At 42.4% G+C, this 13,189-nt stretch overlaps 1 protein-coding gene across 1 annotated transcript in view; it reads left to right on the top strand.

The window, feature by feature from the left end:
• The window catches only part of usp43a (ubiquitin specific peptidase 43a), a gene marked incomplete at both ends in the record, with an annotated part of 164,443 nt that overhangs the window by 131,523 nt on the left and 19,731 nt on the right, over positions 1 to 13,189 (top strand). Inside the window, 2 exons of the mRNA XM_079264441.1 lie at positions 3,674 to 3,793; positions 11,407 to 11,656. Of these exons, the coding sequence (XP_079120567.1) occupies positions 3,674 to 3,793; positions 11,407 to 11,656 (370 nt within the window). The remainder of the gene's footprint in view (positions 1 to 3,673; positions 3,794 to 11,406; positions 11,657 to 13,189) is intronic.

Below are 13,189 nucleotides of genomic sequence, written 5' to 3'. Positions count from 1 at the left end.
TTAACAAGAAGTTAAAAAGAGAAAATGCAACAAGAACAATCAAAATAAGTCTGATCGGATCAATGCGAAAATGACAACCTAGACCTTGTCAGCACTCACATCATGAACCTGGACAGAACTCCAATCATGGACCTGGACGACACTCTCATCAGGGACCTGGACGACACTCGCATCATGGACCTGGACGACACTCGCATCATGGACCTGGACGACACTCGCATCATGGACCTGGACGACACTCGCATCAGGGACCTGGACGACACTCGCATCAGGGACCTGGACGACACTCGCATCAGGGACCTGGACGACACTCGCATCAGGGACCTGGACGACACTCGCATCATGGACCTGGACGACACTCGCATCATGGACCTGGACGACACTCTCATCAGGGACCTGGACGACACTCGCATCAGGGACCTGGACGACACTCGCATCATGGACCTGGACGACACTCGCATCAGGGACCTGGACGACACTCGCATCAGGGACCTGGACGACACTCGCATCAGGGACCTGGACGACACTCGCATCAGGGACCTGGACGACACTCGCATCATGGACCTGGACGACACTCGCATCATGGACCTGGACGACACTCGCATCATGGACCTGGACGACACTCGCATCAGGGACCTGGACGACACTCGCATCATGGACCTGGACGACACTCGCATCAGGGACCTGGACGACACTCGCATCATGGACCTGGACGACACTCGCATCATGGACCTGGACGACACTCGCATCATGGACCTGGACGACACTCGCATCATGGACCTGGACGACACTCGCATCAGGGACCTGGACGACACTCGCATCAGGGACCTGGACGACACTCGCATCAGGGACCTGGACGACACTCGCATCAGGGACCTGGACGACACTCGCATCAGGGACCTGGACGACACTCGCATCAGGGACCTGGACGACACTCGCATCAGGGACCTGGACGACACTCGCATCAGGGACCTGGACGACACTCGCATCAGGGACCTGGACGACACTCGCATCAGGGACCTGGACGACACTCGCATCATGGACCTGGACGACACTCGCATCAGGGACCTGGACGACACTCGCATCATGGACCTGGACGACACTCGCATCATGGACCTGGACGACACTCGCATCAGGGACCTGGACGACACTCGCATCAGGGACCTGGACGACACTCGCATCATGGACCTGGACGACACTCGCATCAGGGACCTGGACGACACTCGCATCATGGACCTGGACGACACTCGCATCATGGACCTGGACGACACTCGCATCATGGACCTGGACGACACTCGCATCAGGGACCTGGACGACACTCGCATCAGGGACCTGGACGACACTCGCATCAGGGACCTGGACGACACTCGCATCAGGGACCTGGACGACACTCGCATCAGGGACCTGGACGACACTCGCATCATGGACCTGGACGACACTCGCATCAGGGACTTGGACGACACTCGCATCAGGGACCTGGACGACACTCGCATCAGGGACCTGGACGACACTCGCATCAGGGACCTGGACGACACTCGCATCATGAACCTGGACAGAACTCGCATCGTGGACCTGGACAGCAGTCACATCATGGACCTGGACGACACTCTCATCAGGGACCTGGACAGAACTCCAACTTGGCAACTTGGCAGATCCGTCAAGTCCATGAGGAGTTCCAGCTAATAAAAACCACGTAGCAGCTTCTCAGGAAGTCTGCTGTTTACAGTCGAAGCATGTCAAAGTAAAAAAAAAAAAAACAAAAAAAAACTTGTCCAGTTCCACACAGACCTTCTTTCATTCTGCTCAGGTGTGTTTCCATCCTTCAGTATTGACTCGTGCAGATTCCTTCAATCCTCCTTTAATGACATTCCTCACAGCAGAAACACAGGTGCAAACATTCACTCTTATCTCTCCGTATCACACTGAATACTTTGAAGGCAGCGTTGTAGTTGGTTGTAAGAGAAGCTTGCCCTCATCTGGTAAGTTTTCATGGTCATTTTTACCCTTCCTCATAATTCCTAATAATTCTGCTGAAACTTTAAAGGAAAAACCGTTGAACAGGACTGTTTTTTTCTATTTTGTACCCAATGTTTTGCAGAAGCAGCAATCACTGCTGCCACCTGGTAAATCCCTTTTCCACGTTCACATGAATAAATGAATATTTGCTACAATTGCTGTGCAATTAATTGATAAATAAAACCTATTAAAGAAAATAGTTTTTAAGGCATGAATATTTGACTTTCGGGGCCAAGTTCCTAAGCTTAGAGTATATCACTCCATGTCTTTTCAGGCAGCAGCTTGTTTTGTAAAACATGCCATTAATTCAGGCATGAAATGAGTCTGTTGAAACTTTTCAGCAAATCTGGAATTGCCTCTAAACGCAGCAGGAGTTTCCTTGTTCCACTTTCTGGCTTAGCAGCTACCATTCCACATACATGGCTGTTGCTGGAGGTGCAAGGGCATCTTTTTGATCAGTAATTTTCCCATTTTGACACGTTTCGATCGGAGCTTCAGGCGTCTTCTGGTGAAACACGTCACTGGAAACAGGAGACATAGCGCTAGCTTTAGACTTCCAGCTGCCCTTCAGCAGAGTAGCTGCTGTTTGGGACATGAATGAAGCTGAAAGTAAAAATAAAAAATAATAAAGAACTCTCATACATCATACAATCTAGTTTTTCTCATCAGTATCTCAACGTTCAGTGTCACATTGCACTTATCATACATAATTACAACAGCTGACGTGACTTCTGTTAATGTGTTTAGAAAACATTCATCTCTTTTCACCTCGCTACTCGCTGCATATACCTTTGTTCTGGCTTAAGAAAGTCGTGTTTTTTCTGCATCCAGTGTGCTTTGTGGTGAAGCAGACTGGGGAGGTGTTGTTTTGTTTTGTTCTATGACTAAAAATTCTGACAGCGACGACTTAATTTGCTTGTTTGGACGGAATAACTCCTCATCTGCCATGCAGTCCCTCCGAGGCGCTCCTCTTCTGCAATTTGCACAGAACAAAAACAAAGCAACACAAGCTGCAACTCACGGATGCGGTCACGGTTGGAATTACAAGAAGCCAAGAGGAGCTTTTCTCCAAAGACAGCAGATGAGCTCCCTGAAGTTCCTGATGTTTCATTGGAGAGAAGCGTTAATTTCTCTCTGTTTTCTTTTTATTTCAGTGGATGAATAAAATATTCCAAAAGAATGAGGCGATCTGTTCCATTAGCTTGTTGCATGCTGTGAGCTGTCCACACAGGGACTCCTTCACATGCTGCTTTTTGTGTTTAACAGGACTTTCCATCTCTGACTGAATCTGCTGCACATATTAGTAGAATGAACTGCGCTGCATTTGGGCCCTGAATGCAGTGGAACTTGATGGTCTGTGCAGAAGTTGTGCTGATCTGCTGGTGTGGTTCAGGCACAAGCTCTTATGGACATATTTCAACAATGAATTGTGGTATTTTATACCTCTTTAAGTTGAGAAATGAAGTGATTGTGGCATCCCTGCACACAGTTGCTTGTGCTTTAACTCTTGAAAGCGGTGTTTTCTCTCTGCGATGCTGTCACATCTTTATTCTGCATTAAGCGCCATCAGAGGAAGGATATCTGTCAGGAACGCTTACAGAGTCTGGCTTATCATGTGAGGAAATGTCTGATCGGTTCTGGTTTCATCTGATTTCAGCTGGCTCCAGATGATGCCTGGAAGTGTCCACACTGCAAGCAGCTGCAGCAGGGCATGGTGAAGATGAGCCTGTGGACGCTACCCGACATACTGATCCTCCACCTCAAGCGCTTCCGACAGGTAAGCCAGAGGAAAGGTAGCGGTCCGTCCAGGACCAGCTGCTGCATTTAAACTTGGATTGTCTCATAACTAGGATTTCATGATCAAACCAAACAAAAAACAGTTTATTAGGACTGTAAAGCAAAGAGGTTTTGATGGATTCACACCTCCTGAGGCTCCTGTTGAGTTTTCCTGCTGGGATCCAAAGCTTTTTGCTGCACTTTGATTGTTTGTTGGAAGAGGAAGAGTGAGAAAAGTAGAAGAACAAGAGAAGAAAGTTGAAAAGATACACTACGGGACTCTCGAATGGTTGTAAATGTGACCCAAAAAAACAGCATACAACTGACTACTTTTCTTCATCGCACCGGTGCGCCGGACTTACCGCAGTTGTGCGACACTCAGACTTCTTGTAGCGGGACGTTAGCTCAATCAAAAGGACACGCCTCCAAATACGTCGAATTTTGAGATTAAATTACTTCTTAAGGGATACATTTTTTACATTAAATAAATAAATAAAAATCACTCCCCCCACAGTTGTCATGAAGGTAAACCTGACCTGTTAAACCTAAAATGTTTTTTGAACCAGGCTGTAAACATGTTTATGTCTGCTGTAAAATGTATTTAATTGCATTTCCCCTCTTAAAAGGATTCCCCTAGTGGAGGAGGGGGGGACTGCAATTTATGCATCAGCTTCATTTTTAACCTCCCTAGGTTGCCGCTTGGTCCCAACTCAAATTTACCAGCAGATTTATATTCTCCTTGTATAGTTATTTCATTTCTAACGAGCAGAAGCAGATTTTGTGGGAGGTTTGATGCTGTGGAAGAGCTCTCACAGCTGGACGTGCAGGTTCCCATCGATCCAGAGCTCAGAGGAAGCAAAACGTGAGAACACTGTGAAAACTGCCATTTTCTTCACAATATGGTTAAAACAGCAGGAGATGTTCCTTGATGACCTTTGTTTTGATGACTAAACTATGTGTCGGTGAGCATGCGCCTGATGGTGAGGACCGAGTGGAAAGCAGCAAACCGGTCAGTTGACAATAAGATGAAGCAACAACTTATTGGCAGTGAAGACTTCAGAATAAACTCTCCAGTGTTGGAACTTTGTCCCGTCTGCTTATGTTCAGGAGATTTTACTGACATCTTGCCGTAGTTATTCAGTCAGCATGAAACCATGCGCACACAGACTGGGGGTTAGTAGGGTTTTAAAGTCTGTCCTGTGACTGACTGGAAACCAGTGTAAAGCTGTAAACAGGTGTGATGTGTTCAGATCTCTTAGTTCTGGTTAAAGCAGCAGCAGCTGGAGATGCTGAACGCTCTTTCAGGAATCTTTTCCAGTCTACTGGAGTTTCTACTGGTCTTTCTGGGAGATGAAACTTTTCATCCTGTTGATGTTTCTGATGGTAAAAAGCTTCTTAGTGAAGCTTTGATTTGACTGCTGAAACGTCTGAGTCCATCAACACTCCGAGGTTCCAGACTTAGTTGGTGACTAAGAACCCGAGTGTGATTACGGACACAAGGCGTGCCATAAACCATGCCGTGAGAAATGTATAAAGACACAAAATGCATTTTATAATGGACAAACTTATAGCAATTATGTTTCGTAAATGCAACAGGTTGAGTGTCACATAAATTCGGCTAAGAGAGAAAGAAAACCAACACAAGATGACGTACCTTAACAGAAAGGGGGGTTAAATTAAAGTGCATGGATCCCAAGTGATTATTGCCCTTATTCAAACATTTTTTTCTTCTCTTTAACAGGATCTCGTCGCTGCTTAAAGAGCTCTACCAAAATATATCCGGCTTCAACAGCAACTTTGGTTCCCCCTTAAATAATAAATGGCTCTTAAGCGGCTGAATACAATTACAATTGGAATAACATAAAATAAATTTCTTCCTAACAATTGTATCTTGTAATTTACAACTCAAATGATCAAATAGCTTAAACTGCCAGTGATAGCAGCTACGCCGAGTATCATGGTTTTTACCAATTCTTGATCCTGAACTTTTATCCTGATTTTATTTATTTATTTGTTTTTTTTTTTTTATATAGACACAGAAAAGCTAAAAAAAAATATGTAAAAATATTCATGTTTTTTATTTGCACAAAATATACTTTGATGCACCATAAACTCCTGCAGTAATATGAATTTCAAAATTCCTAAATTGTGTCATAAATGCACCATGAAGTCCCAGTTTCTCCTCATATGACAACAAAGTCTTGGATTATTCCGTCCTTCAGATTTGACGTTTTAATAATTCGATCCGCCGTCACGTCTCTCCTGGCTCCGTGCATCTCGGTGCGCCACCGTCAGCCTGCAGTGTTTCTGCAGAGGTGGGAGAAGAAGAAGCAAGCTGCATGTTTCTGAAAAGCTGCCTTTTGGTTTGGATGTGAAGTCAAAGTTGGCAAAAGTATTAAAATTTAAAACTGGTTGCTCCCATCAAAGGGAGAATGCCGAATGAAACAACAAACAAAGCAAATGGAGCAGAGTAAACAACAACCAACTCTTCAGATGTGTTTAAAAAGGTGAATTGAAAGAACACAAATGAAAGATTTACTGCCTCCAGCGCAGCGTATTAACCTGCTGAAACATGAAATATTAGTGATTTACACATTTTATCACATGAAATATTTACATATACATTGATGATATTCTGAATTTTTATTTTATTTAGTTTATCTTTTATCTATACTACAAAATATGTATAAAATTATATGTAGGCATATTTATATAATCTATAAAAATATAATAAATATGTAACCATCTCTGAGGGAAACTTGCTCATTACAAAGTATGTGTATGTATTAAATTTTATAGCAGTGAGTTGCAGAATATTGAATGACTTGATGTCCAGGAAGTGTCTTCTGCTTCCATTTTGACATTTTGCATATTGCAAGGGGCCGGCACAGCAAAACACCTGCTCCCACCTACCAATCCGGTACCAAAGCTGTGTTCACACATTTGTATTGAAATGTGCATTTAACCAGGCTGCCTCAGATGCATCAAGAGGGGCTTGAACCGGTGACCTTCAGGCCAGTGGACAACCAGCTCCACCTTCTGGACCAGAAAGCAGTGCAGTCCAGTGCCTAATTTGCAAATACACCATCCACACACACACGGATATGATTAAAAAAAAAAAAAAAAACAGGGTGTAAGTCGTATCTACTGGACTTTGCATCAATGGGTTAACATGAAAAGTGTCATTTATTGATCTTATTTTATCCTAATTGTGACAAAAGAGAAAAGCTCTAATGAAATGATGTTGATGAGAGGTGTTGATGTGTCTGAGCCAGCCGATGTTTCGGTCAGCTCTGATGACTTTGTCCTGCCTGGCTTTCGGCCCAGCGAGGCAAGTTTCTGAGACATTTTACATCAATAATAAATAAACACCAGGAAGCAGAATATTCCAGTGTAGCAAGTTTGTATAAAATAATACATAACATACAAAATACATTCATAATACATATGATCAGCCCCCCTCTGCTACACTCACACATGGACAAACTTTATTGTTTTAAAGGGACAAATTAAGGTGTAAATAAAACCTTTTTTACCCTTTTTTTTTCATAGCTTGAGACTTTCTTTCATGTAACCCTGAACCAACAGCTGCTGCAGTGATCAAAAAGCCCCAACAATACCAATGAAACCATGGCATCCATACACTGCTCAAAAAAATAAAGGGAACACTTAAACAACACGATGTAACTCCAAGTCAACCACACTTCTGTGAAATGGAACTGTCCACAGGTTCACACTGAGCACGTGACAGACGTGACAGAGTCTGGAGACGCCGTGGAGAACGCTCTGCTGCCTCCAGCAGGACCAGTTTGGCAGTGGCTCAGTAATGGTGTGGGGTTGCATTTCTTTGGAGGGCCGCACAGCCCTCCATGTGCTCGCCAGAGGTAGCCTGACTGCCATTAGGTACCGAGATGAGATCCTCAGACCCCTTGTGAGACCATATGCTGGTGCAGTTGGCCCTGGGTTCCTCCTAATGCAAGACAATGCTAGACCTCATGTGGCTGGAGGGTGTCAGCAGTTCCTGCAACACGAAGGCATTGATGTTATGGACCGGCCTGCCCGTTCCCCAGACCTGAATCCAGCTGAGCACATCTGGGACATCATGTCTCGCTCCATCCACCAAAGCATCCACCATTGGTGGATGCTTTAGTCCAGGTCTGGGAGGAGAAGGAGGAGGAGAACATCCACTACCTCATCAGGAGCATGCCCAGGTGTTGTAGGGAGGTCATACAGGCACGCGGAGGCCACACACACTACTGAGCCTCATTCTGACTTGTTTAAAGGACATTAGATCAAAGTTGGATCAGCCTGTAGTGTGTGTTTCCACTTTCATTTGGAGTAGAACTCCAAATCCAGACCTCCATGGGTTGATACGTTTGATTTTTATTGATAGTTTTTGTGTGATTTTGTTGTCAGCACATTCAACTATGGGAAGAACAAAGTATTGAATAAAAATATTTCATCTATTCAGATCTGCAACGTTTTACTTTAGTGTTCCTTTATTTTTTCGACCAGTGGATAAACAATAATCTGAAATTCTGTCAGATTATTAGCAAAGGTCCTGATACAAGAATAATAAAGCATATATAAATGCAGACAAGGATTTTAGACTGTAAACAACATAAAATGCTGCACAATGTCCCTTTAAACGGTTAAAGAGAAACTCTGCTGTTCCTTTTAGAAACGTTTAGTTTTTACCGCCCTGAAGAATTACATCATAAGATGCGTTGCTGAAAATGTTTTTCCATATTTCGCTGAATTTAGTGTAAAACTTCAAACACGTAGCAACACTTTGTTCTTGGTTAGCTGAGAATCATATTTTCTTTTTATTTATTTAGTTTTAACTCCATGTGGACACAACTGGCCGGATGAGCAAAATGTCAGCTTTATGACTGGAAAAAATGTTCATTATAATACAATATTCTGACAATGTGATAATATCCTAATTAAAGGAATAAATAAAGGCCTAGGGACTAAAAATTAGAAAAGATAAAAGTTTAAATTTAAAAGTAGTTTAAGTTGTTTGACATCCTCCTACAGAAGGGGTTTTTTATTGTATAGAAATCACTGAGGGCACCTTCACATCGAAGGTGAGGAGATGTAGAGAAAGAATTCTGTACAATGCAGGAAGAGCTGCAGAATACTTTACAAAAAGGAAAGTTAAGTTATAACTTAAGAAATAACTGTAAGGTTAATAAGAAGGTGGGAGCGTAGTCAACAGGCTCGGTTTGAATGCGTACGGCTGCTGTGTTTGCAGTCTGAAGGTGAACCAGAATGAACATCTGAACAAGGCAACACATTCAGTACGACTGGCAAAATAACAGGCTACCTCCATCAGAGGACACGATAAATAATTCAGGGTGGAGACGCCACCTGCTGTGACAATGAAATCCCCCTGGCTTTACCCTCATCGTCTTGTCTGCAGCCATTCGCCGCCCATATCGTCTGGGAGCTGTTGGAGAACAAATCATAAACCTGCAGATATAATCCTGGATTCCTCATAATTCCCATTGTGTCCTTCTCCATGGCACATCTTATTCACTGGGTTTCTGATTTTCCCAAATGAAAACTGAGTGAAGAAACTATCTGAACCTCCGCTTTTCTCTCCGTTTGGCCCCTACATCATAAACCAGGGCGGCTGAATTCAGATTGCAGGTTTTTAAACAGCGGGTTAAAATTAAAAGAATCCAACAGCCTATAAAGATCTCCACAATGGTTCATTCATTTGAATCAGGTGTGTTGGAGCAGAAAGACAATGAAAAACCTGTAGGACTGCAGCCCTTATGAGACTGAATTCAGTCGCCTGGGCCCAGAGATCTACTCTACTGGTTTAGATATTCAGGCATTCGTGGGGCTGCACACGCATGTAAATGATACTCTTGTTGCCATGGTAACAGTTGACAGTTATCAACAGAAATATCTTCAGCAGCACACCGTCCAAACCAGTATAGAAAAATCTTCCATATGTCATTTTTTTCATGACAATAAACTGAGTTAAATCTCAAAAGATTCAGAGAAAGACAGAATAGCTGTGGGGCTCTCATGGTGTTACATGATATATTTTCCTTTCCGTAAGGACTTCCAGCTCATCCGCCATCTGTTTGCCATCCATTTCAGTCACTGGCTAAAGTGGTTTAACAAGCTAATGAAACAAGTTTATATCACATTTGACCAAATTTTACAAAAACAAGCTGTATGAATATATGGAATCATCTCAAAACTTTCAAATGGGCATTGCATTGTAAACAAGTGTATACAATCATTTGAGATTCATTTCATGTTCTTATAAATGTGTCTGAATCCACCCACACAAATATAGGGCAATTCTTTTTAATTATTTCTTTTATTTCTTTTTACATAAAAAAAAAAACAAATAAGCAAATTGATTAATTAAATAAAAAACAAAAGTAAAAAATAAACTATGAAGGAATTTTAATCTCTTTGTTGAGTTTTCATGTCTTCTGCTGAAGGTTTTTCTTCCGGTTGAAAGGGAGTTTTTCCTTCCCACTGTCGCCTCATACAGCTCAGGATGGGGGATTTGGTCAAAGTCAAGTTTCCATGCAATCATTTGGTTTCTATTATAGGATATGTATGAACTGGCTTGAAATGATGTGTCTGTAAAGTGTCCTGAGACAACACTGTTGTGAAGTGGCGCTGTACACATAAAGCTGAACTGTATTGACTGATAAATCAGTTGCGGCCAAACTTCGTATCATCATGGCCGAGTGTCTTTATTATTTCTTCTCTTCTTCTAAAAGCAAGCATCTAGCTGCTAAACAGATCCTCAAACTGTCCAACAGGACAGTCCTAAAGTCTGTCCCGATGCGGCCGTGGTCCTTCTTTAGCTCCTGTATTGTACGATGATACTCCCCAAGTTCTCCTCTCTTCTGCAATGGACTGGTGGCCTGTCCAGGGTGTACCCAGCCTCTTGCCCAGTGATTGCTGGGATGGGCTCCAGCTTCCCTGCGACCATTAATCAAACTGAATAAAGTTCTCCTCTCTTTTCTAGAACAGGATGAACCCAGCTCCTCTGATGGTCTTTTTTTTTTTTTTTTTTTTTGCAGCGTCAGCACAGTGTTGTTGTGGCTTGATGCGGAATCCACCTTGCGAGTTTGTTTTAGACTCGTCATCATTAATTCACAACTGCGAATTACACATACACAGAAACTGTGATAATTTACCTCAGAATTATTTGCAGTTTTGTGTCATTTATTCGCATCCTTCCTGGTGTGTAAAGGCATTTAGATGTGTTTCTACTCCAACACACCTTGTTGTCATTAATGATCCTCCTCGCCAAGTTCTTTGCAAGCTCACTAACTAGACACTCATTTAATTCAGGTAAGTCAGAGGAGGGTTGCCTCTAAAACTTGCCCCATGTGTCTAGAGACGTGTATTTCTTTCTAAACTAATTCATGCAGTTTGCCAACTTGTTTGTAGAGACTGTTTATTTTTCTTTTAATATAGTAAATAATCTGATGAACCTTTATTAGCACAAATGAAAACTCAACTTCCAACGCAACGTGTGCAGAAATGGAAGAACTACAAGTCATTTCTGAATCAGCGATGTGTAACTAATTCAGATAATAAATGCAAATGTTTATTTTGTTCGAACAGGTTGGGGAACGAAGAAACAAGCTGTCAACGCTGGTTCGGTTCCCCCTGACTGGTTTGGACATGGCCCCCCATGTGGTGAAGAGAAGTCAGAGTATGAAGAACCTGCAAACGGGGCAGTCCTTAAATTCTCGGAAACAGGATTCAAGTCAGCAGCAGCGGTGTGCCGACACGATCCTCCCCCACGATTATCTATACGACCTTTACGCTGTGTGCAACCATCATGGAGGAATGCATGGAGGACATTATACTGGTATGGATCTCAGACAGTAATACCACAGTTACGCAGCCAAAATATCAGCAATTCTTTTTGTTTTAACACCAAATATATCTTCACGTTTAAGGATGCTCTGCACGCATATGCAGCGAATCGTTTTACATTTTACCACTTGTGTTTAGAATGCAACGTTGTACGTAAAGCTCATAAACTCCTGTTATATGCATAACCTGCTCTTCGTCAGGATGTCAGAGTTACTTCATTTCATAAAAATTAAATTTCAGGATTAATCAATCAGTAAGATCCGTCCAATAACTTTCCTGAAAAAGTTACTCTCGAACCGTGTCAGTAGCTCAACGTAACTTACAATGTGTGTTTGTTTAGTGTGTTACAATGTAACAAAAACAAAGCTAGCCAACACCCAGGCGTTACGTAAAGAAAAGATTTATGAAAGGAGAGAAGAATGACAGAGGAAGAGTCGTTCCCACCAATCAGATGGAATAATTTCTGGACCCCCTCCCCCCCACAGCCTTCTTGTCATCGTGGAGCTCTGCAGCCTCGTCATGTTTACTTAACGTAATATCAAAATGAAGTTTTATCATGCATTGGGTGGGCTTGCAGCAAATCAAGACATGTCGCTGAAAGTTAAGCTGTATGGTAGATGCGTGTCGAAGACATCAGATTTTTTTTTTTTTTTTGCCATTTCCTCATCAGCGCCCCCTATTGACGGCTAATTCAGCATCCGTCTTGCATCCTACCTGACCTGTTAGCTCTCTTCAAGCAGCAAAAGAGGATCTGATGATAACTCTTGTATTTTTTCTTATCTCTCTTTTAATCTTTTTGCGTTTCTTTGCTGAATCAGTGTTTTCCAGCTTGAAGCAAAACTGCTGGAACGTCACACATCGTCCCGGATTAAAAAGTTGTATAGTGTTGATTTCGCGGCCTCGGGACGCTGCTGGGGAGCAGCGGCTCCAAAAATGCACAATAGATATCTGTAGCTGCGTTTTCTTAACACCTAGAATTGCGCAAAAACTAAAAATTGCAATAAAAAAAAGCCCTAATAGAAACAACTACATTTTATAAAAAGTCTCAAATATTAAGTTTTTATGCTCTCATGAGGTGGTTTTTCAAACATTTTGATATAGAAATATATCATAAAAGTGTAATAACAACACCTTATTTGCATTTAGTGTCCCCAGATATGTGTGTGTAACCCCAAAGTAGCGCAATCTGACTGCCTTGCATAGGATGTCATTTTGAGGCTGATGTGCTGTTTAGTGGAATTACCTTCAAATCGCAGTTGTTTGTTGAAACTTTCAAACATCACTTTTATTTTGTGAAAAATGTTATTGAAACGCAGCGATTTTGTCATCAAACATGTCTGGAATGCAAACGGGTCTTTGTTTGGCATCCTGAAATATTACTACACAAAAACGGAACACAAGGGGCGCTGTTTGTTTGAAATAAAAATTAGAGTATAGAGGATTATTATTCTTTCTTATATACAAACCATTTTGTCCAGTGTTTATTGTAAACACGCCTTTTGATGCGTACAACAATTGTCAACTT

This window comes from Telmatherina bonti, assembly GCF_933228915.1.
Source record: "Telmatherina bonti genome assembly, chromosome: 3".
NCBI lineage: Eukaryota > Metazoa > Chordata > Actinopteri > Atheriniformes > Telmatherinidae > Telmatherina > Telmatherina bonti.
Note: the sequence above shows the minus strand (reverse complement) of the source record. Positions and strands in the feature narration are given on the sequence as shown.